Source organism: Manis javanica, chromosome 10 (genome assembly GCF_040802235.1).
Source record: "Manis javanica isolate MJ-LG chromosome 10, MJ_LKY, whole genome shotgun sequence".
Lineage (NCBI taxonomy): Eukaryota > Metazoa > Chordata > Mammalia > Pholidota > Manidae > Manis > Manis javanica.
This window is the reverse complement of record NC_133165.1, coordinates 8,734,173-8,760,139: the sequence shown is the minus strand read 5'-3', so window position 1 is coordinate 8,760,139 and position 25,967 is coordinate 8,734,173. Positions and strand designations below refer to the sequence as shown.

Sequence of the window (25,967 nt, the reverse complement as noted above, 5' to 3'; positions counted from 1 at the left end):
GGTGTGGGGCAGGGGGTGCCCCATTTATGCTCTGGATTTGAGTTGGGTTTTACCTCCAGGCTCAGCTTTCTGTGCCAGGTTTAAGCTGGAGTGTCAGAAGTTCCCATGAGAACATGTGAACCCATTTCCAGGGGTTGCCCAAGCTCACACTGGTGCCAGCCCCAGCAGGAACATTGCCCATCTCTGTCCTCGGTGGGGACCCTTCCCACTTGTCCTGGCCCAGAAGCTCAGCACACCAGTGCAGAGGCTCCCTGCACCCTTGTGCACCAGGCCCTGTGCTCACCTGCAAGGTAGGGCTGTAATGGCCCCATTCCACAGATGCAGAAGCTGAGGCTCAGATGGAGTACCAGCTGCTAACAGGTGAGGGATGCAGAACACGGACCAAGGTCACTGCACCAGGATGGGGTCGGGAGCACTTTCTGAATGGAGCGGGCTGCACATGGGGATGTTTTCCCAGCCCCAGTAGGAACAGCCACACCTCCCTTTTAGGAACTGGGGACTGACTACTGCTGCACCCCGCCAAGCAGCCGTGAAGGGCCAAGGGGTCAGACAGCAGAGAACCTTCCTGTTTGCTGGGCTGTGGCCTCCCCACCTCAGCACCACAGAGCAGCAACCACATTCTTGGTAACTTTTATTGCCAAGTTCAAATTTACCAGGAAGTTCCAGTTTTCATTTCCACCCTCGGGTTCAGTACCCACAAAGCATGAGTCACGCCAGTGCGAGCAGGTACTTCCCTGGATGGTCCCATGGCCCAGAGCATGAGGTTTCTCAACCCCCGCTCCTCCTTGGGACAAGAATTATTCACATATTTCCAGCGCAGAGGAACATAAGGAACCCTTACAGTTTATGCCCAGTGTCAACATGACCGCACTGAATACTTCTTATTTATTGCATCTAGAAAAGGAGAATCAGTTCACCCACTTTTTGTTTTTGAACCAGGGCACATGGAGGCCTTAGAGAGATCTAGTGATGTCTTTAAAGAGGTGCATGTCTGCACCCGGCCCCTGGCCGCCCACCCATGTGCACGTGGGTGTTTAGGTAAAGAGAGCAGAGAGCACGGAGGGGGAGGCTGGTGGAGCAGGCCTGCTGGGGGCAGAAGACCCTCCTTCCCCCGGCCCTGGGATAGGGCAACCGCCCTGAATCCCTACCATGGCCGTGGGGCTGGTCCCCTGCTCCCCCAGGAGAACTCCCAGCCTCACACCCGCCTGCGCTTCAGGAGATGCCTGCTCCCTCAAGCCCCTGAACGGAAAGGACACATGCTTCCCCACACGAGCTTTCAAAGCAGATGTGTGGGGTTCACGTGGCCATCCTGCCCTGACTCAGCAAACCCAGCAGGCCTGATGTGGACTCAGGAGGTGGGGTGGTGGCCCTCTCTCTGTAGGGATGGGCAGGTGGCGGGCTGGGTGGGCTTGCCCGGGCTGACCCCAGGCATCTGAGTCTAAGTGCTGCACATCAAAGCCACGGCCCCTGCCCTGGGTTCTGCAAGGACCCCTGGCTCTGCCTCTCTCTGTGCAAGCCTGGAGCCCCCCTGTCTGGGTTGGCCTGCCTGGGAGCGTCCTGCTGTTAGGGTTCCAGGGGGCTCCTGAAGACACAGCCATGCCCACGGCTGCTAAGACCCAGCGAGGCGGGCCCTTCATCGGGGCCAAGGCAGCTGCCTGACTCCCCCAGACCCCGGGCCTCCTCACACAAGGACATGTGTCTCTTTGCCAGCAAGGTGTCTGGGAGCCCCTGGTTAAAGGAAGTTCCCACCCCACATCTGGGAGCATCCCGCAGAGGTGCACTCTAGGAGCAACCAAGAACATGCTCCCCCCTGCCCTCCACTACCACTGGGGTGAGGCTGCCCTGGCCAGGAGTTTGGGGCAAAAACTTGGCTGCATCAGTACTTTTTATTCAACAGCCTGTGGAGGCTGGGCTGCATTCAGCTCAGTGCTGCCGCAGGTCCCCCCAGACATGCTGTACCCCCTGCCTAAGACCTTTCTCCTGTAGTGCTTGGTGGCCACAAAACCACCTGATTTCAGGTGGCAGGCTAATGGTTCTTGGGGAGGGCCTGGGTCCCCCTGCATGGGCTTGTTCCCCACACGCCACTGGGCTGGGAAGTCACTCACCTCCTTTCATTTCTGCTGCCCCAGAGTCATTTCAAAACCAGAAGCATGTGGCTTGGGGGCTAGCCTCTCCCCTATGCAAGCAGAAGACTGGGCAGGGCATGTGGCTGGCTGCTGGAGGAGGGGGTGACTCTGTCCTTGATGACATGCCCTTTGCCCCCACAGGCCATCCTTCCTCTGACCCACCTGCCTTTCCTTCCTTGGATGCTCTGCTGATGGCCATGACTCGTCTCTCCTGCCAGGGCCCCTGGAATGTCTGCCTAAAAGGCCTCCTTTCTGAGCTGGATCTTTCTGTTGAAGCTGGGTGGGCATACCTACCCAGAGGGCTTCTGATGACTGGAGAAACCTGTCCCCACGGCCACTACCCCCATCCTCCTTAGGACCACTGTGTCTCCTGCAGGAGGCTGTGGCCTGGCTTGGGCAGGCCCTGCTGTGAGGCTGGCTGGGGCCGTGGTTCTGGACCAGGTGGGTGGTGAGCGCTTGGGACATCTCCTGAGGGCGCCGTCAGCAGGCCTGGCCGACATGGACGCTGTGTGCACTGACATTCCTGGTGGACATGCTGGAAGGTCTTGGCACTGCCCGAGTGGCGAGGGCCGCTTGGCTTGCCTGGCTAAGTAGAAAGGAACATTTGGGGCACTTCACTGGATCCATCAGTAAATTGGGCTGCACACACCCAGCCCATCTGGAGGAAGAATGGTGGGGTCTGCATTATAAAAACAAGCGTGCGTCTTTGTAGCAGCAGCTGGGCAATCCCCAAGCTCCCAGGATAAATCCGTGGCTGAGGACATCACACCCGGGTGGCTGGTGCGCAGCCATCTCCCTGCACACCAGCACGCACAGTTGAGAAGCAGGCAACTCAAGGAACAGCTTCCATGGCCTGCTCTCATCATCACGGCCACTGGGGCTGGAGTTGTCACAGTCCCAGATGGTTCTTTCTTAGATAAACAGATGTGACAATTGAGGTGATGTTGGAAAACCATCCAGTTTGGTTCTAGTCCAGAGAGATAAGGAATGGGTCGTGAACAGGGAGCTGACTGCACCGTTGTCCCCTTTCATGGAAAGATCTCCAGGTAATGCGAGGCCCCCTGGCTGTTGTGGCAGAGAAACTTTTGGCCCTCTCAGCAGTGTGTGTACCTGAGAATATATGTTATGTATCTCCCTTATTTTTGTTTAAAAAATAATCTAAACTTTCCAGAAAGGTACTTTTTCATTCCACAGGCTTGCAGAGTTTGTGAGTAACAAAGATGTACGAATCTCTTGAGAAAACGGAGAAAACCAGCCAAATCAAAACACTGGGAAGTTCAAGGGAAAACAAAAATGAAACCTTAACAGTAAGAGTACACTTTTAACATGACATCAAACCTTAGGGTTGAGGATTTTTTTTTGGACTTTTTAAAAAAGTAGATGTTTTCTACATGAATGCTTTTCATCTGCCAAAAGCACAAATAAATATCCAGAGGAGCTGTTTATTGGAGTTTGCATTTCTACAAATTTCTATCCAGTGACCTTTGTCCACTTCTTCTGTGCACTGGAGATGGTGGCAGAGAAGCTTGGAGACTGGAGAGGGGCCAGCTTTGGGGCCAGCTGATGAAGCGTGAGGAGCCGGCCACCGGGATCAGAGGTCAGGAGCCCAGGCCTCCTCCGAGGAGCCACCTGTGTTTGCTGGGGTGTCTCCAGTGATCGCAGCCTGCTCTCCAAGAGGCGCAAAGTGAAAGAGGGGTTCAGATGGAGCAAAGGCGCGTGAGGACAGGTGGTGGAGATGGTTACTGGGGGCTGCGGAGAACCGAGATGCTCCCCACGTGTCTTCCGAGCCAGCTGCACCTGGTCCCTACCAGCGGGGCCGCACGCACCAAGGGAGGCCGCTCAGTGCTGACTCAGCGCTCGGTGGGGCCTGCAGGGCCCGGGTGCGCAGCCTCCTCACCTGGGGTCGCTCTGCCCACTGTGGCTGGTGTGGGTGATGTGGGGACGCCTGTGAGGGTGTGGAGGCTGTGGAGGCTGTGGGGGTCGACGGGAGGGATGAGGGTCAGTGACTCTACGCTCAGGGTGTCGGCAGTGTCCTCGCAGAGCAGGGAGATGGTAGGCTGCTGGGCTGGGATGAGGCTGGGGGACAGGCTGACTGTGTCCACATCTGTGCTCCTTGCCAGGCTCCTGCTGGGCCTGGCATCTGCTTCCGTTTCATTGATGATCACCACCTGGTCGGAAAGGTTAGGCTGAGGCTGTTCCACAGTCAAGGGGTCATCTGGGCACGGGAGAAAAAACAAAGGTACATTTAACTTCAAGATACTCGGCTTACCTGATACCCTCTGCTCCCATGCTGAACGAAGGCCCAGGGAAATCTGGGTGGGACATGGCAGCATTGGGGAAACAGCTTGTCTCCATCCCCTTCTTCTGGGGACACAGATGCTGGTAAACCCAGTGCATAGTCCTGGGGGACAATCTGTCAGGGCCCAGGGTTACCCTGTCTTGTGATGCAAGGGAAAAATCAGGGGTTTGTGTAAAATCCATGAATGGATTATAGTGTGGGAAAGGGCCCAGGGTTAGGGCAACTCTTGGACCACCTGCCTGATGATAAATGTACTATTTAGGGAGAAAATAGGCTTGGGTGTGTTCATTACTTCGGGCCATTTCTAGAGTCTACATTTGGCGACATTTAACCAAGAGGGAACTCACTGAATATTTTAAAAAAAGGAGAAAAAAAAAGGAATTCTATAGAACTTTTCAGCTTACAAAACCAAACCTCAGGTTGTGGCTTGTGCCCTGCTCCTTCTCTACGTGCTGAGTTAGCACCCGGGAAGGGGCTGTGCTGGCCTGGCATCCCCACAGGGGCCACGGAGAGAAACAATGGCAGGAGGAAGACAGGAGGCTCTGCCGGATGCAGGTATATTTGGAGTGGCAATTTGTTTCTTTGGTGCTTCTCAAAATCCTTGATTAGGTTACAGGCCAACGGCCTGTTTGCTTTTCAGTGACTCGTTTGCCTGGACAGAAACACCAGCTGGGACTGGAGTGCATCTTCCAGGTCTCTTGCCGGTGATCTGAAAACACTGGTAGGAACTCCGTGGGCATCTTGCTCGACAAGCAAACTCTTACATGTACGGACCCTGAGGCCCACGAGCCGGCAGCAGAAGGTGCAGACCGCACGGGGTTGAGCTGTGAGTTTGGGAGCCCTCTGGGCTCTGGGGATGATGACTTTTTTTGTTCACCGTGATTCTGGTTAAGTTAGTTGTTTCTTTTTTAAGTTAAGCCAAAACAAAACAGAACTGCAAACAGAACACAGAGTGAAAGAATGGAAAAACCAAAAGCAAAATAAAGCCAGAGGGCATATAGCAGGGGATGAAGGCAAGGAGAGCACCCACAGGGAGAGAGCACAAAGAACAGACGGTCTCCCAGGGCGCATGCTGGCGTTTCTGCGCACAAGACTCCGGGCAAGATGAGCTCTAAAAGGTCCCAGTTAATTTCTTCATGAAGCCATTTTTTTACTGTAAAGAAGAATAAGGCCCAGAGAAAACCGCTGCATTGAGCTTTGGGTCTGTCCTTGCCGCGGGAAGGTGGCAATGGGGCACTGGTGAGCATTAGGGGAAAAAGTGACTCAGGGTGTGAGCTGAGCCCAGAAACGCTGAGTAAACCCCCCTCCCCCCTGCGCATTCTGGTTTCTCTGAATTTCAGTGTATTTGCTCCATTCAATGAGGATGTCTTGTGGTGATGGGCTGGTTTCAACACCCAGGCTCACGTTCTCACCCAGCACAATCTGCTCGTGGTTCTTTGCGAGGGGGGCTCACCTGCCCTTGGAGGCCTCTACCTCATTGCAAAGGTGTGCGAGCATGTCTACGGGCTTATGTACAAATGGATGCACACGTAAGGTTCGCTGCTGACCAGGCAGTTTACAAATAACTAATTCTCCAAATGGCACTTTTGTGCTGAGGACGGAGCTACAGAGCGCTTCCTTCACATTTTCTCAAAATTTCTATGTACAAGTCCCTCTTTGCTCAAGCCTGCATTTGCATGAAGACACTCAAAATAGTCTGGCGAACCTCTTTCCCTGATCTCTAGTGGGGGTTTTGGTGATAAGAATAATCAAGGATAGAGGGAAGTTGCCATCAAAATATATTAAAAACAAACCAACGAACAATACCACACCCACAAAAACTGGTTTCTTCTTTCAGAAAAGAACCCACAATTTAATTAAAAGCGGCAATTTTTACCCTTAAAAAATAGCCTCTATTTTTTTTAAAAGGAAAAAAATAACCCATTCTTACCCATTGCCCACAACACTGTCTTATTATTATTATTTTTCTAATCTAAGAATTGCTTCATGAATGTGACCTGCAAATTTACCCATTCAAGGAGGAAAAAAAGGAGAACCCTGCCAGGTTTTCACTGGGGGAAAATTACCCCAGAACATATTTTCTGGTCAAGTGCTGGGCTGCAGAGGTTCCTGCTGAACCCTTGGCTCTGTTCTCTTGCTAGTGACTTTGAGCTCTAGGGCCACAGGTTGGGAACTGGCCCAGGAACTGAGGCATCCAGGGAACATTCTGACTTCGTGGCCCATGGCCAGGGAGAGGAGGGGAGGCTTGAGTGGGAAGTCCGGATGTCCGGATTTCCGTGAGCGACGCTTGGCTCCCCCACAGCTCTGCTCTGAGCTGCTGACACCGAGGCAGCAGGTCCCCTGTGTCCTTGCCAGCACCCTCAGAAGCTGATCTGCGGCTTTGGGGCAGGGGCTTGGCGGACCCTTCTCCACGTGAGTGACAGTATCCAGGGGAAATCTGGTGGGACTGAACGTAAGGGAAGGAAAGGACAGCGGAGCACAGCGAGTTGGAGGGCAAAGCTCAAAGGAAGCAGCTTTTAAATGCAAAAGAAGGCGAAAGGCTCCAGACTGCCAAGCGCAACGGAAAAGTGGGGGGCGCGTGCAGGAAATCCTAAAGACACCGCAGGAGGAGGCAGCAGCGAGGGGCCCTACAAAGCCAGCTGGCTGCGGGCAGCAGCCCACAGACCCAACTGGGCAGCTATCTGTGTGCTAGACACGAGGAGGTGAGACGGTGGGGCCACGGCCACCAGTGCACTTCTGAGTGAAACTGCTTTTGGCCTTTGGCTGGAATGTGACCGAATCTTCCACCCAGTTCTGAGCAAGGCCAGGGGCAAAAGGAAAAGAAAAAAAAGAAGCTATTGACTTCTGGGTTGCTTTTGGCAAGTTCTACTGCCCAACTGTCACGGTCTAAACTGGAGATACCTGCGGGGAGTGGGCTGGAGCACCCCCTCCCCAAGCCCAGGGTCTATGCGGAGCCTGATGCTGGCCTGTCCAGTATTTCATGGAGGAGGAGACCATTTCCAGGCTGCTGGGGTCTGGCTTGGAAGACCTGGGGTAAAGGGCCAGGAGCCTCGGTCCTCAGAAGAATGGGGCCAGAAAGGGAGCCGGAGAGCAGGCTTTGGAGGAAGCCGAGGAGAGGCTCTCTTCGAGAAAGGTTCTGGGGCCGCCGCCCAGGCCCCTCCCCCGTGCTCTAGCCCCGGCGTCCTCAGAGGCCTGGCGTGGCTCAGCCTGCTGCGCGGCGGGGGCGTCCGGGCCCATGGAGGCTAATGGAGGAGACCTGCCTGAATTGACTGCCAGAGGTGCTGCGACAGTTGCCGTTCGAAGCACTAAACCCAGTGGCCGCCGTGACTGTCGGCCTCCGACAGGCTGAACACTCGCCGGCGTCCTTTCCTGCCACTCCTGACTAGAGGGAAACACAGCGACAGATCATAGAAAGCCTTTAACAACGGAACAGAGAAGGGTGACACGGAGAAGGCACAGAGCAGCGACGGATGCTAAGCACCGACGAGAGCGTGAGGGGAGTGGGGCCCCAGCAGGTTCTCACAGCTGGGGTGTGGGGCACAGCCCCCATGCAGGTGTGACACCCCGAGCCCTGCACCCAGAGGTGGTGTCGGGATGGCTAAGAACCAAATTGCTCATGGGATTCAATTGGGGTAAAGACAGCGAAGTTTCAGTCCTGTTGGAGAGACTTGAGGTCATCAGCAACATCTGGTCTTGGTGAGAAACCTCAGGGGACAGAAGGACAAAATTGACCGTCAGTTTTAGATGCGAACCAGCAGTTAGGATGAAAACCTTGCATCCCGGGACAGTCTGAGGAGGGTAGTGTGTGTGTGGTTGGGGGATCGGAGCCAAACCAGCTAGTGAAACAAGTGGATTTCTGACCCCGACTGATGAGGCCAATGGTTCTCGGTGTCACCACCCTAAAGCCAAAAGCATAGCTCTGCAGGTTCTGGGAAAGCCTCAAATGGGTGAGGCCCTCTGAGACCCCTCCCCAGCCATGAGGTGACGCTCTCCCCATGACACTCTGGTGATGTCAACTTTGCAAACCGAGACTGAACCACAGTAGGAAGACCGGAGACCAGGTGCCAAGTAGCCAAGGGGTGGGTTCTAATCAGCTGAAACAAAAATGTTAGGAGCATCTCACTGGGAAAGAAGGAACCAGAACCTCTGAGCCAAATTCAGGATCACAGCAAAGCTTAAAGTCAGTACCACAGAACATAAGGTGAAAGTACCTAAAGCCATTGAACTGTATGCTTAAAAATGGTTAAAATGGCACATTTTATGTTATGTATATTTCACCACAATAGAAAAAGTTAACGCCACCAAGAAAACTGGGAAGAAAAGAGAACACATCTTCCTCAGGGTTTCTGCCCTTAGAAGTTCAGTGGGTCAGCCTCGGGCCGTCTGGCTCTCTGGTGGCCCAGCGGGACCGTGTGTGCACTGGGTGATGGCCACACGTTCTGACAACAGGCTTAGGGCGCAGGTGAGGGTGGGCAGGGAGGGCTGGCAGAGCAGAACCTCACCCAGCAGGCTTCTGACCCTGGGCCACAGGAACCAGACTTGTCTGCCTTTCTATAAAGCCTTGGGGAACAGTCAAATGGCCACGGTTCCTAAATCTATGAGCTCAGAAAATGGACATTGGAAACAATAGGCTGGCCTTCACTCTGACTTCATTTTTTAACAAACGATTTTCCTTCCTCTTCAAGGTGGATCACTCAGTATACGTGTGAAATACAACAGATCCGGAGGTCGGAGGCGTGAGTTGCTGTTTAAGGCACTCACTATTGGTCACCGAGGAGGGGATGGTTTTCTTATGAGACTCTCACGTGGGCACATGTCTGAGGGCGTGTGTGTGAGTGTGCATGTGTGTGCTCATGATTGCGGTGGGGAGCATGTGATTGTGCACTGGTATGTGCATATGTGCGTCTGTGCACGGGCATGGCCCGGAAAATACTCCTAAAGTATTCCTACCAGTGCTACATTGGTTCCAAAACTGGGTCTGTTTTTCTCTTTCCCGCTATTTGTTCTCAGCAATTTCAGCTTCTGAAACCATTCAATGCTTAGGGAAAAAAAGTGCTGATGCCAACCCTGCAATTTTCTCACTGGGGAACAGTGAGGCCCCTCAGGCCATCTCTGCCGGATGAGTGGGTGACGAGGTGCTGGGCTCCTGGATGCGTCTGCAGCGTGGGGCACCCAGCTCTCAAAGACTTGACGATGTCAGAGTACTTTCTTTAAAGGATGGTGGGAACAGGTTAACTCATACACTGGGTGTTCAAACTGGACCATAAATCCCCTTGGGCACAGTGTCAACAGGCAAATCATTGACAATGGAAATATAAGCCCCTGCTCCCAACTCTTTCTGGTTAGTTCATCCGGCGCAGAGCATCCACTTGCTCCCTTTCCTTCAGTCTGGGGCACCTCTTGGACCTGATTTGAGGACCAGCATTTGCAAAAAGCCACTCATACCCACCCATAAGCTGTGGGGTCAGGGACCCTACAGAGAGACCCTACTGAGATTGGGTCTGACGTTCACAAAACCTGAGTCACTCAGACTGAAGGTCTCAAGAGAAGCTGAGAAAAATCTGTATTTGGGATAAATATGGGTTTCTTTCAAACCCAGGCAGGAAATTGAAGCTCCCTTGGGCTGGAAAGAAGGTAGAGCCAGAAAACACAACTGAGTATCAGAACAGTTTCACTCTCTCATTTGCAGATGAACCCACTTGGGCTGGCAGAGATGTGGCCATCTGGGGTCCACTGTGCTGATTTTGGGGACCACCAGGCTTCCCCTGATAGGAACCGCACAGCCCCACCTTCCCTGGTTGGGCTACATGGTTACCCGGGCCTCTGTGAATGGGCTGCGGCTTTCCATCTGGGCCCTAGAGCACCATGCACACCGGAAGAAGAGATGTGTGCATGTCAACTGGGACAGCCCTTGGAGGCACCTGGGACAGGCTTAGCAACTGCAGTGAGAGTCCCCTGGGCTACACTTACTGGCTGCAACATCCTGGCCAAGCTGCTTGACCTTTCTAAGTCCCTAGGTTTTCACCTGTATAATGTGAGGTGTAGTGTGGCAGGTCAATGGGTGGGTGGGTGGTGCCTGTGAAGTGCCTGGCCCCCCAGAGGAGGGGGCACTGTTTGGGGAGGAGCTCAAACTACTGGGACACTGCAGTGGGTGTCCACAGAGAAGGCTGAGTGGTGGGTTGCCCATGCCATATCAACTGCTAACATTGTGCAAGGGCCAGCCCTGGCTTTGGATATCCTTGCACAAACGTGGGTTTCAAAACTGTGGTGTGGAGACATGGAAAACAGCCTGTCCCATCCCCGGATGGCCGGCTCCCCTCAGGCACTTTCTTAAGCAAACACCTGACAGTGTAGAGCGTGGCTCCAAGGGCAAAGTAACCACTGGAGTTTGCTAATTCCAGCTGCAAAGGTCCTGGAAGCTGCTCTCCACACTGGAAACCTCCTGGACACAGAAGCTCTGGAAATTGGAACATGCCTCTGATTCAGCACAAGCACTTTGAAGACAAGTGGCCCCTTGGCGGGGCTTCAGCTGTCTTCTGCTGTCCGGACTGGGTGGGCTTAGGGAGAGGACCTGGCCCATCCCCTTTTCCAGAGTGGCCCTCAAGGATGCTGCCTCTGGCAGACTGTGGCCAGGCCCTGTGAATGGAAAGCCTGGAGAGGGCCACACAGGGCCGGCCTTTCCAAATCAGACGCTCGAATGCTGGGCTACCACTCCAGGCTGAAGCCGAACCAGGAAACTGGACGATGGGGCGCCTGTCCTGACAAAAACCGCCTTCCTTCTCCTGTTCTTGGTTTCTGTCCAGCATGGCTAGTAGGATACCAGGCAGACACTGGGACCATCTGGTGGTCCTGCCCCTACAGACGCCATGGAAATCCCGCATGCTGCTGTTTGGATGGACTGGGAGGCTGAAGGCTGGACGAGAAGTTCGGCATTCAGAGGCAAGTGAATGGTGGTCTTTCCAAGAGCTGTGGTCCCAGCTTGTGGGCCTGGGGACAGAGCTGGCTCCTGTGGCCAGGCACCTGCGACAGGGAGCAGCTGTGGCCTCTGATGCGATCTCCCTCCAGGGATTAGCAGCTAGGGCCTCGGTTAAGAGTAAAGCACAGGCTGCCTGAGGGGCCAGCCCTTCATCGGGAGGTGAGTTATCCCAGGGTCTGCAGGGATCCAGACAGGCAGGCTGGGCCTCAGGCTTTTACTGTCAGGCAGCATAAAAAATGGGGACTCACACGCTTGCCTCTACAGGCCTGCCGGGGATGCACCGAATGGGGGCAGACACCCAGGACGGCTTGATCATCGCTTATGGACTGGAACTGCCTGGCTGCCTGACAGCTGGCCTAACAGCCCCTACGTTTCTGCAATGAGAAGACATGTCCTTGGCACCGTGCAGGGGATGGTGGGGGTAGGGATGGAGGGGCTGAGGGAGGCCAAGAAGAAAACACTAGGCACTGTGGGCTGAGCCTCTGAGGGAAGGCGCAGAGCCAAAGCCTCGGCCATGCTAGATGAACACCTGTGTGCACAGCCCAACATTGATAATATAGGTCTCTGCTGGTTTCGGTTTTAGGTAAAGAAGTTCCCGGCTCATTTGTTTGCTTAGCTGTTGGCTGTGCCTGCTTAAGAATGAAAGAAGGGCGTGCACAGCCACACGAGGAAGAGCCCTTTCACCCAAATGCAATTTTAAGTATATGTGTGTTTTGGGTACACACAACACAGACAGAGAAACGTGCAAAGGCAGGCAGCACATGGGTGCACACATGGGTACAGACACACAACCCAGCACTTTGGCCCTAGCACCTGCATGACACGAGGCTTCAGAGGGAGGCTGAGGCTGCTCTCGGCTTCTGGAGAAGGCTCCATCTGAATCTCCCAGCCACGAGCCCAAGAAGGGCAGCAGCAACGTCTCAGGTATTCAGCCAACCTTAACTCAGGCTCAGAATAGCTCAGAAAAGGCAATGTCTCCCCCAGCGGGGGCAGGAGCTGGGCACGTCTAACCGAGGAGGCCTGAGGGTGCCCTTGCTCCTAGGCCTTGTGAATGTCCGTAGATGTAGACAGGGGATGCTCGGGGTAGGGGGTGTGCAGGTAGGCTGAGGTGCCCTGAGCCGGAGGCGTGGAGACCACGCTGGGTTAACTGTTTGCTGGGGAAGGCAGATGCTGAAAACTCTAGAGAGACTCTGGTCACCCAAAGAGATCCTGCCTCTGGTGCTGCAGGGCCGTGGTCAGGGGCCCGTGGTGGCTTATGCCCTGGCATATCACTTTCATCATGACCCATCAATCCCTAGCAAGGGCTTGGTCAGGTGCCCCTGAAATACAGTGGGCAAGGGGTCTGGATGGGACGTTGGGGGAACAGAGAAGGACACTGAGTCACCAGGGTCTCCCAAATCAGAGACGCCTGGGGCTCTGCAGACCCAGCGGGGGGCCTACTGCTGGGGTGTGGAGCATCATGCACTCCCACGGCCATTGCTACCCTCCCCGCTCAGGCCCTGCTCCTCTGACTGCATTTCAGGCCATGATGTTCAGGAAATAAGGCTGGTGTCTACTCCCTGACCTTATGCAGCAGAGCAAAGTGCTCATCTAAGAGGCTCATGGCAACTGACACAGGGGGCGGGGACTGGGGGGCACTCACACACCTCCTTTTGGGCTCCCTGCTCACTGGGTCTCTCCCTGCCATGCTTGTGTTTGTGTAAATTACAAGGGGGCAAGATAGGACTCTAGCACATCCTGACAGACTCTCAAAAGTATGGCCAGATACACCCCCGGTCCCAGGCAGCTGGATTTCACCATTTAAAGAGGAAACCAGTATGTTATGGAGGGAAAAAAAAAAGAAGAGCAGGGACAGGATTCTTTGCTAGGGTTCAAATAATTGCATCTGGGAGACCCCTCCTCACAGCACCCAAGACTTTGGCGGCGATAACAGGGTGGGTGTAGCCTCGGCATCCATCCCCTGCAGCTCTCTGTCAAGGGCGGCCTGCAGTGGATCTGTCTGTAAAAGGAGTGACATCTCTCTGCTGGGAGCTCAACCAGCTGGCTGGGTGGCAACGTCACGTTAGAGCGAACGTGGAACCCCCGGGATGGCCACGGCCCCAAACATGGCGTCAGCGGTCTCAGTGTTGAGGGGTTATGGGCTCCCCAAAGTCCCCCCGCACCTTGGCATGCAGCCAGTACCTGACGGGCTCTGGGTGGCAGACGGGGTAGAGGATGAGCTGGCACCTCCCGAGTCACCACGGCTGGTGCTCCCGCTGCCGCCAGGGCTCCCACTGGTGGATGGTGACGGCGAGGACAGGGAGGACGAGCTGTGCTGGTTTATGCACTGGGCCACAGCGAAGCCTACAAAACAAGATGATGACGTGACCACGCGGGAGGAAACAAGCTGTGCCACCCTCCCCGGCTGTGTGTGAGACCCTGCGGGGCAAGCCTTGCCTCAAAGGCAGGGGCTGCACTAACCCACCTACCTGGCCTTCAGAGTCTGGTCCGCTTCTTGGGGCAAGCTGACCTCGCTGGTCACGGGACACGACAGAACAGGGCCAGGCATGCGGTGAGAGTGATGCGCTCCTTCCAATGAAAGGGGGCCCTTCTGCGAGAGCCCCTCTCCCAGCAGCTGCATGCTTCTGCAGACCCTGACTCCTGCCCTTTCTACAGTATGCTTTTCTAATGGGCTGCAGTTCCTGATTTTATTTATTAGATACACAAATGCTTCATAGATGATCCCAGAGCCTGTGTAGACCATGTGGATGGGTCCTGCTTCAGCCGCCTGGGAGCTGGACAGGACCCCAGTAAAGGTGCTATGGACCTCGCTGCTTCTGCCCCATAGTTCAGAAGCAAAGCCGAGTTGGGGTGGGGGCGGGGGGGTCAGTTCTCCTTCTAGCTGCGAGTGGGGCCTTCCTGGCCAGCTACATCAAACCTGTCCACTGCCTGAGCCCACTCAGCCCAGCCAGCCCCAAACCTCAATTGTACCCCCTGTACAACCTGGACCTTGCACAGTCCAGCTCCTGCTGATACTTCTTCCAGAAGGTACGCCTTTGTCAGACCTCAGAAAGGTGGCAGGGTGCTGAGCAGGGGCTAGCAAACTGCAGCCCACCGACTGGTATTTAGTTTCCCTGGAACACAGCCACCGTCCTGTGCTTACATATATAGCTGAGGCTGCTGCTTGGCTACACTGACCGTGCTGAGTAGCTGCTGCAGAGGCCGCAGGGCCTATAAAGCCTGAAATATTTCTCTCTGGCCCTTGAAAGAAACAGCCGAGCCTGGCAGAGGATGGAGGCTGGGGCACCAGGGTGGCCTGAGTTCTATTCTATGCATGACCAGCTCCCTTACCAGCTGGAGAGCCTGGGCGAGGCTCTGCCCTTCCTGAGCCTACTTCCCCTCACCCAGGGAGGGGCCTGGATTCAGGCAGGGGCAGACAGGGGGCTGCTGTTTTATCCCACCTTGGGAAAAAGTGGAACCCCAAAACCTGGTCACCAGGAATGTGCTATTTATTTTTTTGGTATCATCAATCTACAATTACATGAGGAACATAATGTTTACTAGACTCCCGCCTTCACCAAGTCCCCCCCATATACCCCATTACAGTCACTGTCCATTAGCGTAGTAAGATGCTACAGAATCCCTACTTGTCTTCTCTGGGTTGCACAGCCCTCCCTGTCCACCCCCCCACTATACATGCTAATCATAATGTCCCCTTTCTTCTCCCCCCCTTCTCCTTCCCTTCCCACCCATCCTCCCCAGTCCCCCAGTCCCTTTCCCTTTGGTAACTGTTAGTCCTTTCTTGGGTTCTGTGATTCTGCTGCTGTTTTGTTCCTTCACTTTTTCTGTTGTTCTGATACTCCACAGATGAGTGAAATCATTTGGCACTTGTCTTTCTCCACCTGGCTTATTTCACTGAGCATAATACCCTCTAGCTCCATCCACGTTGTTGCAAATAGTAGGATTTGTTTTCTTCTTATGGCTCAATAATATTCCATTGTGTACATGTACCACATCTTCTTTATCCATTCATCTACTGATGGAAACTTAGGTTGCTTCCATTTCTTGGCTATTGTAAATAGTGCTGTGATAAACATAGTGGTGCATCTGTCTTTTTCAAACTGGGCCACTTCTAGGAATTCACCCTAAGGATGGGCTATTTTGTACTAAGGTTTGTGTGAAGTTATTTTTGTCTAACCATCAGCCCCTTAAAAGCCAGTCTCTATTTATATCCTGGGCCAGGCCCTCCTGATTTCAGGCGTTATGAGGACAAAGCAGATGTGAGGCCTGGTGGGAACGCGTCGGGGGACTTTACGAGCTCTTCCTCTGTGGAGGACGATACCCCCACCAACTGGAGGTCTGCTTGCCGAGAGAACAGTAAGGCGCTGGAGTTCTCAGAGAGGCCTCGTGTGCTATACTGGCATGTGCGGTGGGGAGCCTCAGAACGACTATGGCAAACACAGAGGTGAATCCAAACACCAGTCAGGAGGGCTCCCTGGGGGTCAATCAGCCACAGCCCCGCAGAACCAGCCTGAGAGCTGCTTGCTTCTTACTCACTTCAAGTGGTAAACCCCCAAGTTTATAAGCTGCTTACTTGACGCAAAAATGAATCACCCTTGACAAATCAGAACGTCAAGATGGCTTCTCTGGAGCCACTTATTTATCAGAGCTGTGAACAGAGGGGCTGGGGAGTGTGGTAACAGAGTTGGGACTAAGGCTATTATGCTCCTGACAGTGGCCCAGCTGGAATGGATGAATGACGGGTTGACACCTGAGGTCAACCCACCCCATCTCTTAATACACATTTACTCTCATGTTCCTTAAAGTCCTGTTTTTTTTTTTTTTTTTTACTGTTAGACACCTAGGGTAGGGTAGCACACGAGAGGCTGAAACTGCATTCAAGATAGTAATGTTCCTTCATTATGGGAATGGACTGGGGTCAAGCCACAGACTGGCAATCAATACTATGCACCTTTTGCATGAGCTAAAATCACCAACCTCTGATACCACCCACTTGCCGGATCTAGCTGAGCAGAGGCAGCTAAATGCGTCTTATCCTCACCTCCTCCCCCCCTTACCCCAAGCCTTTCAATTCTTCTCTCCCCTCCCTCATGGCACTGGGGACCCAGAAAGGCTCAGAGATTTTTTTCTTTTGCTGAGTACCCAGATTCTGCTGGCAATTTCAAGAGGGCTTCTTCCCAAATCGAGGTGGCAACCACTCTGAGAGTCAGTCTGACATGTCAAAGGGTCAGGAAGGTTCTGGAGGGAACTTAAGACAAGCGCCTGTCCTGTTGATGCTTCGTCCCAGCAAGGCAGCTCTTGATGAACTAGCTTTGGTGGAGACGCCAAGGGGCTTTCTGGGTGCGAGTCAAACGTGTGGATTGCCAAGAACTTGAAAATACACAGATGAGCCAGAGATCATGGGAGCAGGGCACAGGCAAACACCCTCCCTGAGATCTTCTCCAGCCGATAAAATTCTTGGCTCTCCCTGAGTATGTCTCAAGAAGAGCCTGCAGAATGTGTATCAAAGGCCACATGGATTTTCATGCCACCTGATTCCCCGTCTAGGTATTGATGCTGCAGATGGTCAAAGCACTGGTGTGTGGAATAGGGAACTGGAGACAACTGAGATGTCCACCAATTAGGGAAAGGCCAAACAAATCTAATACGTTTGGATGATGAAACCTCTGCTGACATTAAAAATGCTGTTATAAAAGGACATTGAAAGTGGAGAGAAACGCTCAAGGCACAGTAAATGAAAAAAGGTCAGAAAAACCATGCCCTACATGCTTTCACTGCATAAAAAGAAAAAAAGAAATTCAGGCCCTGCCTCCCTCCTTGTGAGGAGCAGAGCAAACAGACGGGTGGAAGCTGAGGTCGTGGGACAGCCAGGTGGTTTTATTAAATGAATTTTAGTTTTAGTTTTTGTGTTTGTCCAAATTGTCCAAGAGTCCTACTAAAAATATTTTAAAACAGAAAAAGAGGGGAGGATGAAGGAAGGGACACAGGCTGCCTGGGAGCTGGACAAGCTTAATTAAGCTCTTGGGTCCTTAGCACACCCCTGTTCTGGCCTCCAAAGCTCTCTCCCCCAGGCTCACTGGGAACCTCCCTGATGCTGGGGCCCGGCACAGTGCTCCAGAAGCAGGTGGACCTGTGCCAATGGCTAGATGCATCCCCCACTTTCCAGGAGCCCCAGGTTTCACAGGGCAGGCGGGGGTCTTCCTGCTTCTCTCTGCTCCCATTCTGCCAGTTATTCTGGGAAGATGAACTCATGAGTAACTCTCTGGCATTTGTCAAGCACAAAAATACCACAAAAAAGGTCAGCCTTCTATTTTAGGCCCACTGAGAGAGGGAGCACTGAGCTGGGAGTCAGAACCCCAAGTTTGAGTCCAAGCTCTGTCCAAATGGCTTTGTGACCTTGGACAAGTTCCGTCTCCTCTGTGGGCCTCCTCGCCTCTATGTGAAAACAAGGCCATCAGTGAGGCTATCTCGCCTTAACAGGTCTCGGTAGTTTTCTTTTTACCTATAAATCTGAATTCGATCTGAACCCCATGACTTTTTTGGAAGGTAGGCAAAGATCCTGAAAAACGCCTCTTGAATAGACTTGGTTCACCCCCCCCACCCCCACTAAGGCTCCCCCGAGGGGGACCAGGCTGCTCCATGGGTCAGGATCTGGAGCTGGCCAGCAGCAGCCCAGGGGCTGGCAGATGTGTTTTGCTTTGCTCACACCGTGTTTGTTTGTTGGTTGGTTTTAGGTACCATTATTTACACATGGGGCGATTTTACATACATGATCTAGACTTCTGGCTTCTCACAAAATAGAAATATCTAGCATTTCTGGACCCCATTTACACGTGGCAGCAACTGGTGGGAGGGAGGGACCTGGTTCCTTCTCCATCCCAGCTGCTAATCTCTGCTATTTATCCTTAGATTATTGGTCAAGTCCACAGGACTCAGGGCAGTCCCAGCTCCCAGAGACCTTTCCCATCAGCTCCCTCCACAAACCCTATCCCCCAGAACCACTGTGGGGGACGGGGGCGCCTGTCGCGACAGGGTTGACCGGCCTCTAGTCCACCAAGTGGGTCCCCGGACTGCATGGAAAGAACCACTTGCTATCCGTTCCGCCTCAGCTGGGCTGTTCCCTTGGTCTGGAATTCCCTTTTGCCTCTTTTCTATCTTTTCTTTTCCAGCAAGAGTTTCCACAGCTGGTGGGGTCGTGTTTTCTCCCGTGTTCCTGCCCTATCTTGCCTTGGGCCCTCATCAGCTGTATACTAGTTGGTCCTCCATGGTAGGGCATAAGAGACTTGATTACAAAGATGGTTTGCTATTTTGTGCAGTGACCATCATTGCTTTAACAGCGAGCACCTGGTATCCTCTGCCATTAAGAGGGCTTTGGACTGTGTATTTAATACTGTGAGCTGTCTTCAATACCCACTCTCCCCTTCATCTGCAGTTACAGAACCTGGAGGCCAGGCATAGCCACATGGTTGAGTTGTGGCCTCAAGTAGCATGTTGTATTTCCAGGAAGGCTTCTTAAATGCAGAGAGATATGCCTTCCTCAATCCTGCCTCCTGAAACACGGCATGTGACGGCTGGAACTTCAGCAACTATGCTGGGCCATGAGGATGAATCACTATCGGGAACGGCAGAGCACTGAGTAGGAAGGAGCTGGGGTCCCTGATGCCTTTGGGAAGCCCTTAACTACTTTTATCCAGGCTTCCTCTACCTGAGAGGGAAGTAAGTTTTTGTTTCGGTCTTTCTTTATTAAGTAATTTAACCTAATCTTAATGGACAGTTACAAAAAAGCTTTGTTAAGGCTGGGATGTTGGCTGTGCTATAGGGACAGACACTGACTGGCCCCCAAAGCTTCTGGTGTAGGGAAAGGTGCCTTGCACTTCCCAGGGGCAAGTCTGGGAGTGGTGGCATGAGGAAAAAGAGTGGAAGGGGCAATTGAGATGCAGGAGGGGACCTTCCCCACAGCCCCCAAATCTTTATGAAACATTCCATCAAGTCTTTCTTTCCTTGGGTGGCACCAATGGACTTCTTTGGTGGAAACCAGTGAAGGGACTGAATTTCTGTGTGGGTTCACACCAGGCCGCATAGATTACACATGTGACCCAAGGCCTGGAACAGTGGGGACCATGGGAGACTAAAGGATGGGAAGGCTAGCCTGATGCAGGCTAGATGACTGGGGGGTTTGAGCCAAAGGTTTCCTACATCTCTGAGGAGCAGGGAAGAAGTCCCAACTGAACTCCGTGGTCTGCCCAGAGCTTGCTGTTTTGCACAATGCAATTCCTCCGAGGATGTTGGTCATGTGACTGAAGTGCAACTCAGGTCAAAAACGAAGATGTGAGAACCACCTGAGTATGTGGGAGACTCCACAGGGACCTTGAGGGAGTGAAGTGGAAGGGGCCCCTGGGCAGTATCAACCTTCCCTCGAGCCTCACGCTTCCAAATGCTCTTACGTCTCACCTGCTTCCAGGAAGGATTTGAGGTGGGTTATATTTTAAGGCCCAAACCTAAATGCCATGCATATTAAGTACTGAAAGCCACTAAACACAAACTAAATGATGAGAGTCCAACAGTAGAAGGTGGGTGGAGAGCGAAAAGGTCCATGAGAACCACTTCCAGCTGTGGGAAGCTGATGTCACTGCTGAGTCCTCCTGGGAGCCAAGGCCTCCAGGAAAACGGTTCCCTAGCTCTCCTGGCAGGCCAGCTCACATGCAAGGTCCCCGTCCCAATAAACCCCACCCGGCCATGCCCCTGAAGATAGCTTCCTGGGAGACACAGCTGCTGACTGGAGATGGGGCCTCACTCTGGAAAGGTAAAGCCGTATCACAGTGCTTTTCAAACTTTCTTCTCAACAGTGAAGCTCAAATGTATACAGCAGATGAAAGCAAAGCTGCCCTAGCTGCTGGGTGCCAGGCCAAGGGGGGGCTTCCCCTGTCTCTTCTGGACACCTCTGAAGAGCCTATCTGTGACAGTTCCAGACACGGCAAGAGGGTGCCTCAAAGGCTGGAGACTGCGGCTGCAAACCTGAGTGGCACAGGGCCAGAGGGGCAACATTAGTGACCGAGGAGGGCCGGCGTGAGCGGCTGGCAGTCGTCCCCTTCTGCCACCTGTTTGCTCCTATTTGAGTGTGACGTGGGCACCACGAAACAGTTGTCTTCCATCAGGAAGATAAACACGGTCCATGGGCGTTTTGCCCATGTCAGGGAGGTGACAGGGCCTGGCAGATGGGAGAAAACCAGAAAACTGCACTGTCACCGCCTGAGAACATGGGCCAGTGGGGCCACAGCTTCGGTTCCTCCACAGAAGCTGGATATCTGGATTCATAACAGAAAATCTCCTGATTTTAAGAACTGTCCATAACTTAATTCATATTCCTGTTTTAAACAAAAAAGGTGGTGACCGCAGGTGAGCCAAACCGTGTGCGCCCCTGTCTGTGTGGGCTGGGCTGTCAGTGCACAGGACTGGCTCAAGGCTGAGCCCCCGATGTCATGCAGGGAGGCCACCTTGCCAAGCTCCTCACATGAGCGGCTTCTGGGTCTGAAGCATATGACCCTGGGCCATTTAAGTCTCAGAGAGATGTGTTCCTAAGAAACCCAGTGTTTAAGAGATCGCTTTTAGGAAAAAACCCTTCAATTTTGAGGGGTGAGCTGTCTGCCCTAACAAAAATCAACACTTATTCATGCTTGTTCCCCACTGAAAAGCATTAAATAAAAACGTGAAGGCTGATTCAAGGAGATGCAACCCATGCATTTTTGATGGTCTCCAACTTGAATGAGGACTGTGGGGAGAGTGTGCCCTGCTCTGGCCTTTCAATAGCAAATTCATGCCATCCCGCCGCAGCTCAGGTTTCCACTAGCAGCTTTGGATTTTCTCACCACTGTCGCAATGCTGGGAAACAGTAAAAAATCAATTGGCCTTGTGACCTCATACACAAATCTGAAGGCAGCAAGTGCGGCCATGGCCTTATTTCTCCCCTCCCCTCCCCTCCCCTCCCCTCCCAGTGCAGTGGGCCAGTCCCTGGGGAGAGCAGAGGGGTTGGCCGCGACTGAGTTTGGTACCCACCCTTCCCGGGCAACCTCAGTGAGCCACACACCATTTATTAATTTAGGGTTGTGTGCACAAAGCTCTGGGCCTTCAGGGCAACCCCAGTGGTCATTCCATGTAACTTCTGCCTTTCTTCATGTGCACTTCCTGTCCAGCCCAGGGGCAGATGTGCAAATCAGGCACCTGGAAGGGGGGCCTTTCTATTGCCTCCCTCAGCCAAGCCTGAGCACCTTCACCACAGGCGACCCCCCGAGATCACTGACTGGCTGCCCCTCAAATGCTTCAGGACTTTAATTCCTCATTGCTTTTAAAGGGATAACATGTCTAACATACAAAAACATCTGGGAACTTGCAAAATCTTTAGCCTGTAGCTCTTTATCCATGGACAGATCATCTTGGATTTTTAGGACTATACTTGACTATCTGCAGAAAAGACAAAATGGTCTTTCAGTATTTGGCTTTTTCTTTGTGCCATCTCTGTCCCACCTCTGCCCCTGAAAGTGGTTTTGCTCCCGGGTAAAGCCTGTCACGGGAGAGATCCAAGGTCTAAATGTCCCTTTGGCTGCTGGGGGCGCGTCTGGGCTGTGTGGATGTCAGCACCTTGCTGTACTCAGCTGGCATCCCTTTGCCACCTCAGGCACAAACACATCTCGAGGTCATAGAGGGTCAGCTGCCATGCAGGGTCACGGTGGACGGGACCTCTAGGAAAACCTCCTGTAGTGGCATGACCTTGCACTAAAGCTGAAGGCTTCCGGGACTTGGGCTTCATTCCCACGGACCGGGCCCCTGCCTCGCCCAGCCCCTGCCCTCTTCCCCTGGTATTACCGTTTGTACATTAGTGAGCAAAGAGCTCCACAACAGTCTCTCAGCAAAGGCATTAGAAAGCCCAGCAGTGGCCATCTCGACTGCCTCTCTACTGAGGCAGGAAACAGGGCTGAAAGAGCAGCGAGAGAGAGGCGGGTTAGAGAGGTATCGGGGAGCGCTCCAGGCTCAGGGTGGGGCCAGTGCCCCCGACTCCTCTGGCCCCAGGGCCTACGGGGGCTGGACCTGGAACCACTGGCCAGGGCTGGGGTAGGTCAGATAGAGTCCTGCTTGCCAGGACAACACCCGAGGGTCTCATTGGCCCAAGGATCGCCTGATTCTTTCCAGCAAGTTTCTCATCTCATCAGCGCCGCTCTGTGCTCTCAGGCCGGAATGCGGTGAGGCCACGATGCGTGGTCCCACACTGACATGTAGGCCCTGCCTGGTGTGTTCTCCAAAGTAGAGGTGTGCAAAAGGGCTAGGGGACTGGTTCCAACCTTCTGCAAAGGCATGTGCACTTGACACATGCTTAATACACTCACAAAGCAGAGCCGTGTGTTTCTATGTGTGTGGTCCTGGTTCTCTGCGTGTGTGTCTGCCAGGACCTGGGTTCTGCAGAGCGGGTTGATCACCTTCTGCAGCAGGGCTGTGTCACCAAAGCCGTCCCTGCCATATGTTTTAGCAGATTGGGGTTAGACTGGACCGGCCGATAACGTTCTACTACACATCATCGACAGAAGGCCTTGGAGATGCCGTCTGCAGCTATGTGGGTCCCACAGAATCAGGGAGTGTGTGCAGAGCCACACAAAAACAGCAATTGACCAAGAACAAGTTTCAAAAGCCATAACTGAGGTCATCAAAGAGCGAGGACTCCGTTAACCTCTGCCTCGGCAGACCCGTGGGATACAGGCAATGGGGCGAAGGTACACGCGGCTCCGTCCCCTACAAGGGAGGAGCCTTGAGAAGAGCAAATGCATGGCTTTGGGCCTGTAGTTCCCTCCCCAGGCACAGGGTACAGGGGTGAAGAGGGCCCAGGGGTCCAGCTACCCCGTGGGGGCACGTGACCTCAAGGGAGCCACATAACATCCTACCAGGGAACCTGCAAGCCTGTGTGCTCTCACATGTGAAGGCGGGGGACAACAGCGCACCCCGCAGGGCCCACGAGGGCTCAACAGGCCGACACAGTCTAAGTGCCCAGCTGGTGCCAGCTGTTTGGATTACTTAACTGGCATTTAAGGGACCTGGAACTTGGGCCCAATGAGGCAGGAGCTGGGATTTTCATTTTTAGAAGTGTCTTTACAGGAGGCAGAAGAAACGGTTCGGCTCTTCAGAGAAACCATCACAACCCAAAGCAAAATTCTTTCCACATTAGCTTTATATGACTGAAGGTTTCAGGAGATAATAAAGAGAGAGCTTTTTATAAGTAACTTTAAATATCTAAGTTTACATTTACATGAAAGCAGTATATGAGAGAATGGGGTTATTATTATTATCATCCAGACTCTCAAAATCTCATCTGCTATGTTTGGACTCCAACATGCGTGCCTGTGTTCTGTTTGTTAGCATTTCTTTGCTAGAGAGGCGGATGTGTTCGGAACTGTATGAAATTGCCTGCATTCAATCAACATGAGCAACGAAAATGGCAATTTCATACGGTTCCCCCTAACATGAATTGGTCCCTCTTGAAGATCTCCACTGAGGGGATCCATGGGGGGGAGAAGACTGGAGGAACCAGCTGTGTATTCAAACAAGTGGTGGTCCACAGTCTCCCTTTCGGTCTGTGTAACACCCCGTGTGTGTTTCTGTGTGTCTGTGCACACATGTGTGTTCTTTTCTGCGGCTGAGATCCATTTTTTCATTTCCAAATGGTAGCAGCTTCAACAAAATGCCTGGAAATGATCTTGGCACTTAAAGAGAGGTTGTGTCTCCTTGATGGAAAACTCCAGAAGAGGGGCTTGCAAAGACCTGGAGAGATTTCTCAGATAGGCTCCAGTGCAACCCTTTGTGCTTCCTTGCAAATGCTAAGCTAATGTGTTTGATGTTAAAATCATCCGGGTTGTGCATTGGTAGTTTTGACTTATTTTTTTTTTAGTATGATTAATATTTCATCATAAAAGTATTGATTTCCTTTAACTAAGAGACTTTAAAGTTTGCTGCATCCTTAAGCATGATTTTATTATGTCTTGGGGCCAAATGTTTTTTCCTCCCCCCTAAGGAATGCTTTTCCTTTTATATAATGTGTGTTAAGAAGAAAAAAGGAATTGATTCAAAGAATTCTGCATTATAGGCAACTTTAAGGAATGTATCTAGTACATACACTGGATAGACATTCTTAAACATGATCACAATGCCTCACTGGGAAGCCTTTTTATCTGTCGGGAGTAAAAACCAAAGCATAAAATTTGTATTAAAATATGAGGTATTTCTAAGAAGCTAACATGAGAAAAGTAAGACAACTCCAGGCATGACCCCAAAGCTTAGAAAATCCTTTCAAGTGTCCCAAGGTTCATAAAAACCTCAGTTTCCACATTGTCATCTCTCTCGCTTCCTTCAAGAAAGCCAACACAAAACAAGAAATACGGCCAGTTTGGGGTTTGCCTAGAAAAGGCTCCATTTCCCTCTCTATCTTAAAACTACCAGCATCAGATACAAGTCGCAGAGTTAGCGAAACAAGGCTCGGTTTTTCAGAACCCATCCAGGAAGCAGGCAGAGGGCAGTAACTGGCAAACAGCGAAGTGCTCGGGAATGTTTAAATATTGAACATCCTTTCTCCTTCCTCTACATTTATTATTAACTTGGACCCACATCACTGTGTACATTGACTTGATTTCTTCCCAAGAATCCATGACACAATGGACAATACTTAGGGCCGGTGAGCGGGGGTGGGGCTGAGATTTGGGTTTCTTTCTTTCTTACCCTCACTGGAAATCCTTTACGGTCAGCCCCACGTTTTTAGAGCCATGAATTCCTGGAAACGTCTCAGCCTTTCAATGACCTCTGGCGCCCGAATGCAGATGATTAGTGCCCCAAATATTGACAGACTGGACTTTCTTCCCCTCCCAAATAAGGGAGCAGTGTCGGAGTGAGGCTGCATGAAAGATGCTGTTGCCACCGGACAAGTGAGATGGTGGGAACATCATCTGCACCGGTGCTCTTTTGTCTGGGACCCCGGCTCCCTCAGCTTCGCCCAGGTAGAAACAATGCCTGTGATACCACGGGAATGTCAGAAGTGTGCAGTTTAAGAAAAATAAATCTGTCTACAGCTGCCAGATGTCCTTCGCTTAGTTACAAGACAGCTGGGAGGGGGCTGGCAGTGACCCTTCCCTGACACACGGAGTGCACCAGATGTCAGTAGCCTGGGCCAGCAGCCAAGCCAAAACACAGCCTGGGCCCGGCGTCATTCCTTGGGAAGAGGATCATTTGGGACTGGAAATATCAATCTAAAATCTTCCCAGAAACCATGGCAGCACCTTTCCTAGGAATCCAGTAAGGGGGGAAGGGTGACCACCCGCCATGCCCACGTAGAAAGCAACACCTTCCCACCAAACAAAGGTCCTCTGGAGCTGCCAGCAGGACAAGCTGTCTGCGAGCATTTGTTTTTCCTGGGCTTTTATCTGTTCACGTGAGATCGTCCCAAACAGGCAGCCCATAGCTTCCACTTTCCTTTAAAAGACAGTACTACATTTGGGATGGACGTTTTCCCCTGAAATGGCTCAATTTTTCCTTCCCT

The 25,967-nt window shown here is 52.6% G+C and overlaps 1 protein-coding gene across 7 annotated transcripts in view; it reads right to left on the bottom strand.

The window, feature by feature from the left end:
- Nucleotides 1-614: 614 nt before the first annotated feature.
- The window catches only part of CLEC16A (C-type lectin domain containing 16A), a 197,255-nt gene continuing 171,902 nt past the window's right edge, over nt 615-25,967 (bottom strand). For 5 of the 7 annotated variants that reach the window (XM_073214757.1, XM_017673785.3, XM_073214755.1 and 2 more), the window contains 2 exons: nt 13,583-13,744; nt 615-4,341 (listed from right to left, as the gene is read on the bottom strand). In XM_073214757.1, the coding sequence (XP_073070858.1) occupies nt 3,977-4,341; nt 13,583-13,744 (527 nt within the window). In that variant the 3' untranslated portion in view covers nt 615-3,976. Of the gene's footprint in view, nt 4,342-7,685; nt 7,808-13,582; nt 13,745-21,492; nt 21,860-22,261; nt 22,371-25,967 lie in introns of those variants that run through there. The other 2 variants (XM_073214758.1, XM_073214759.1) reach the window with 2 other exon arrangements.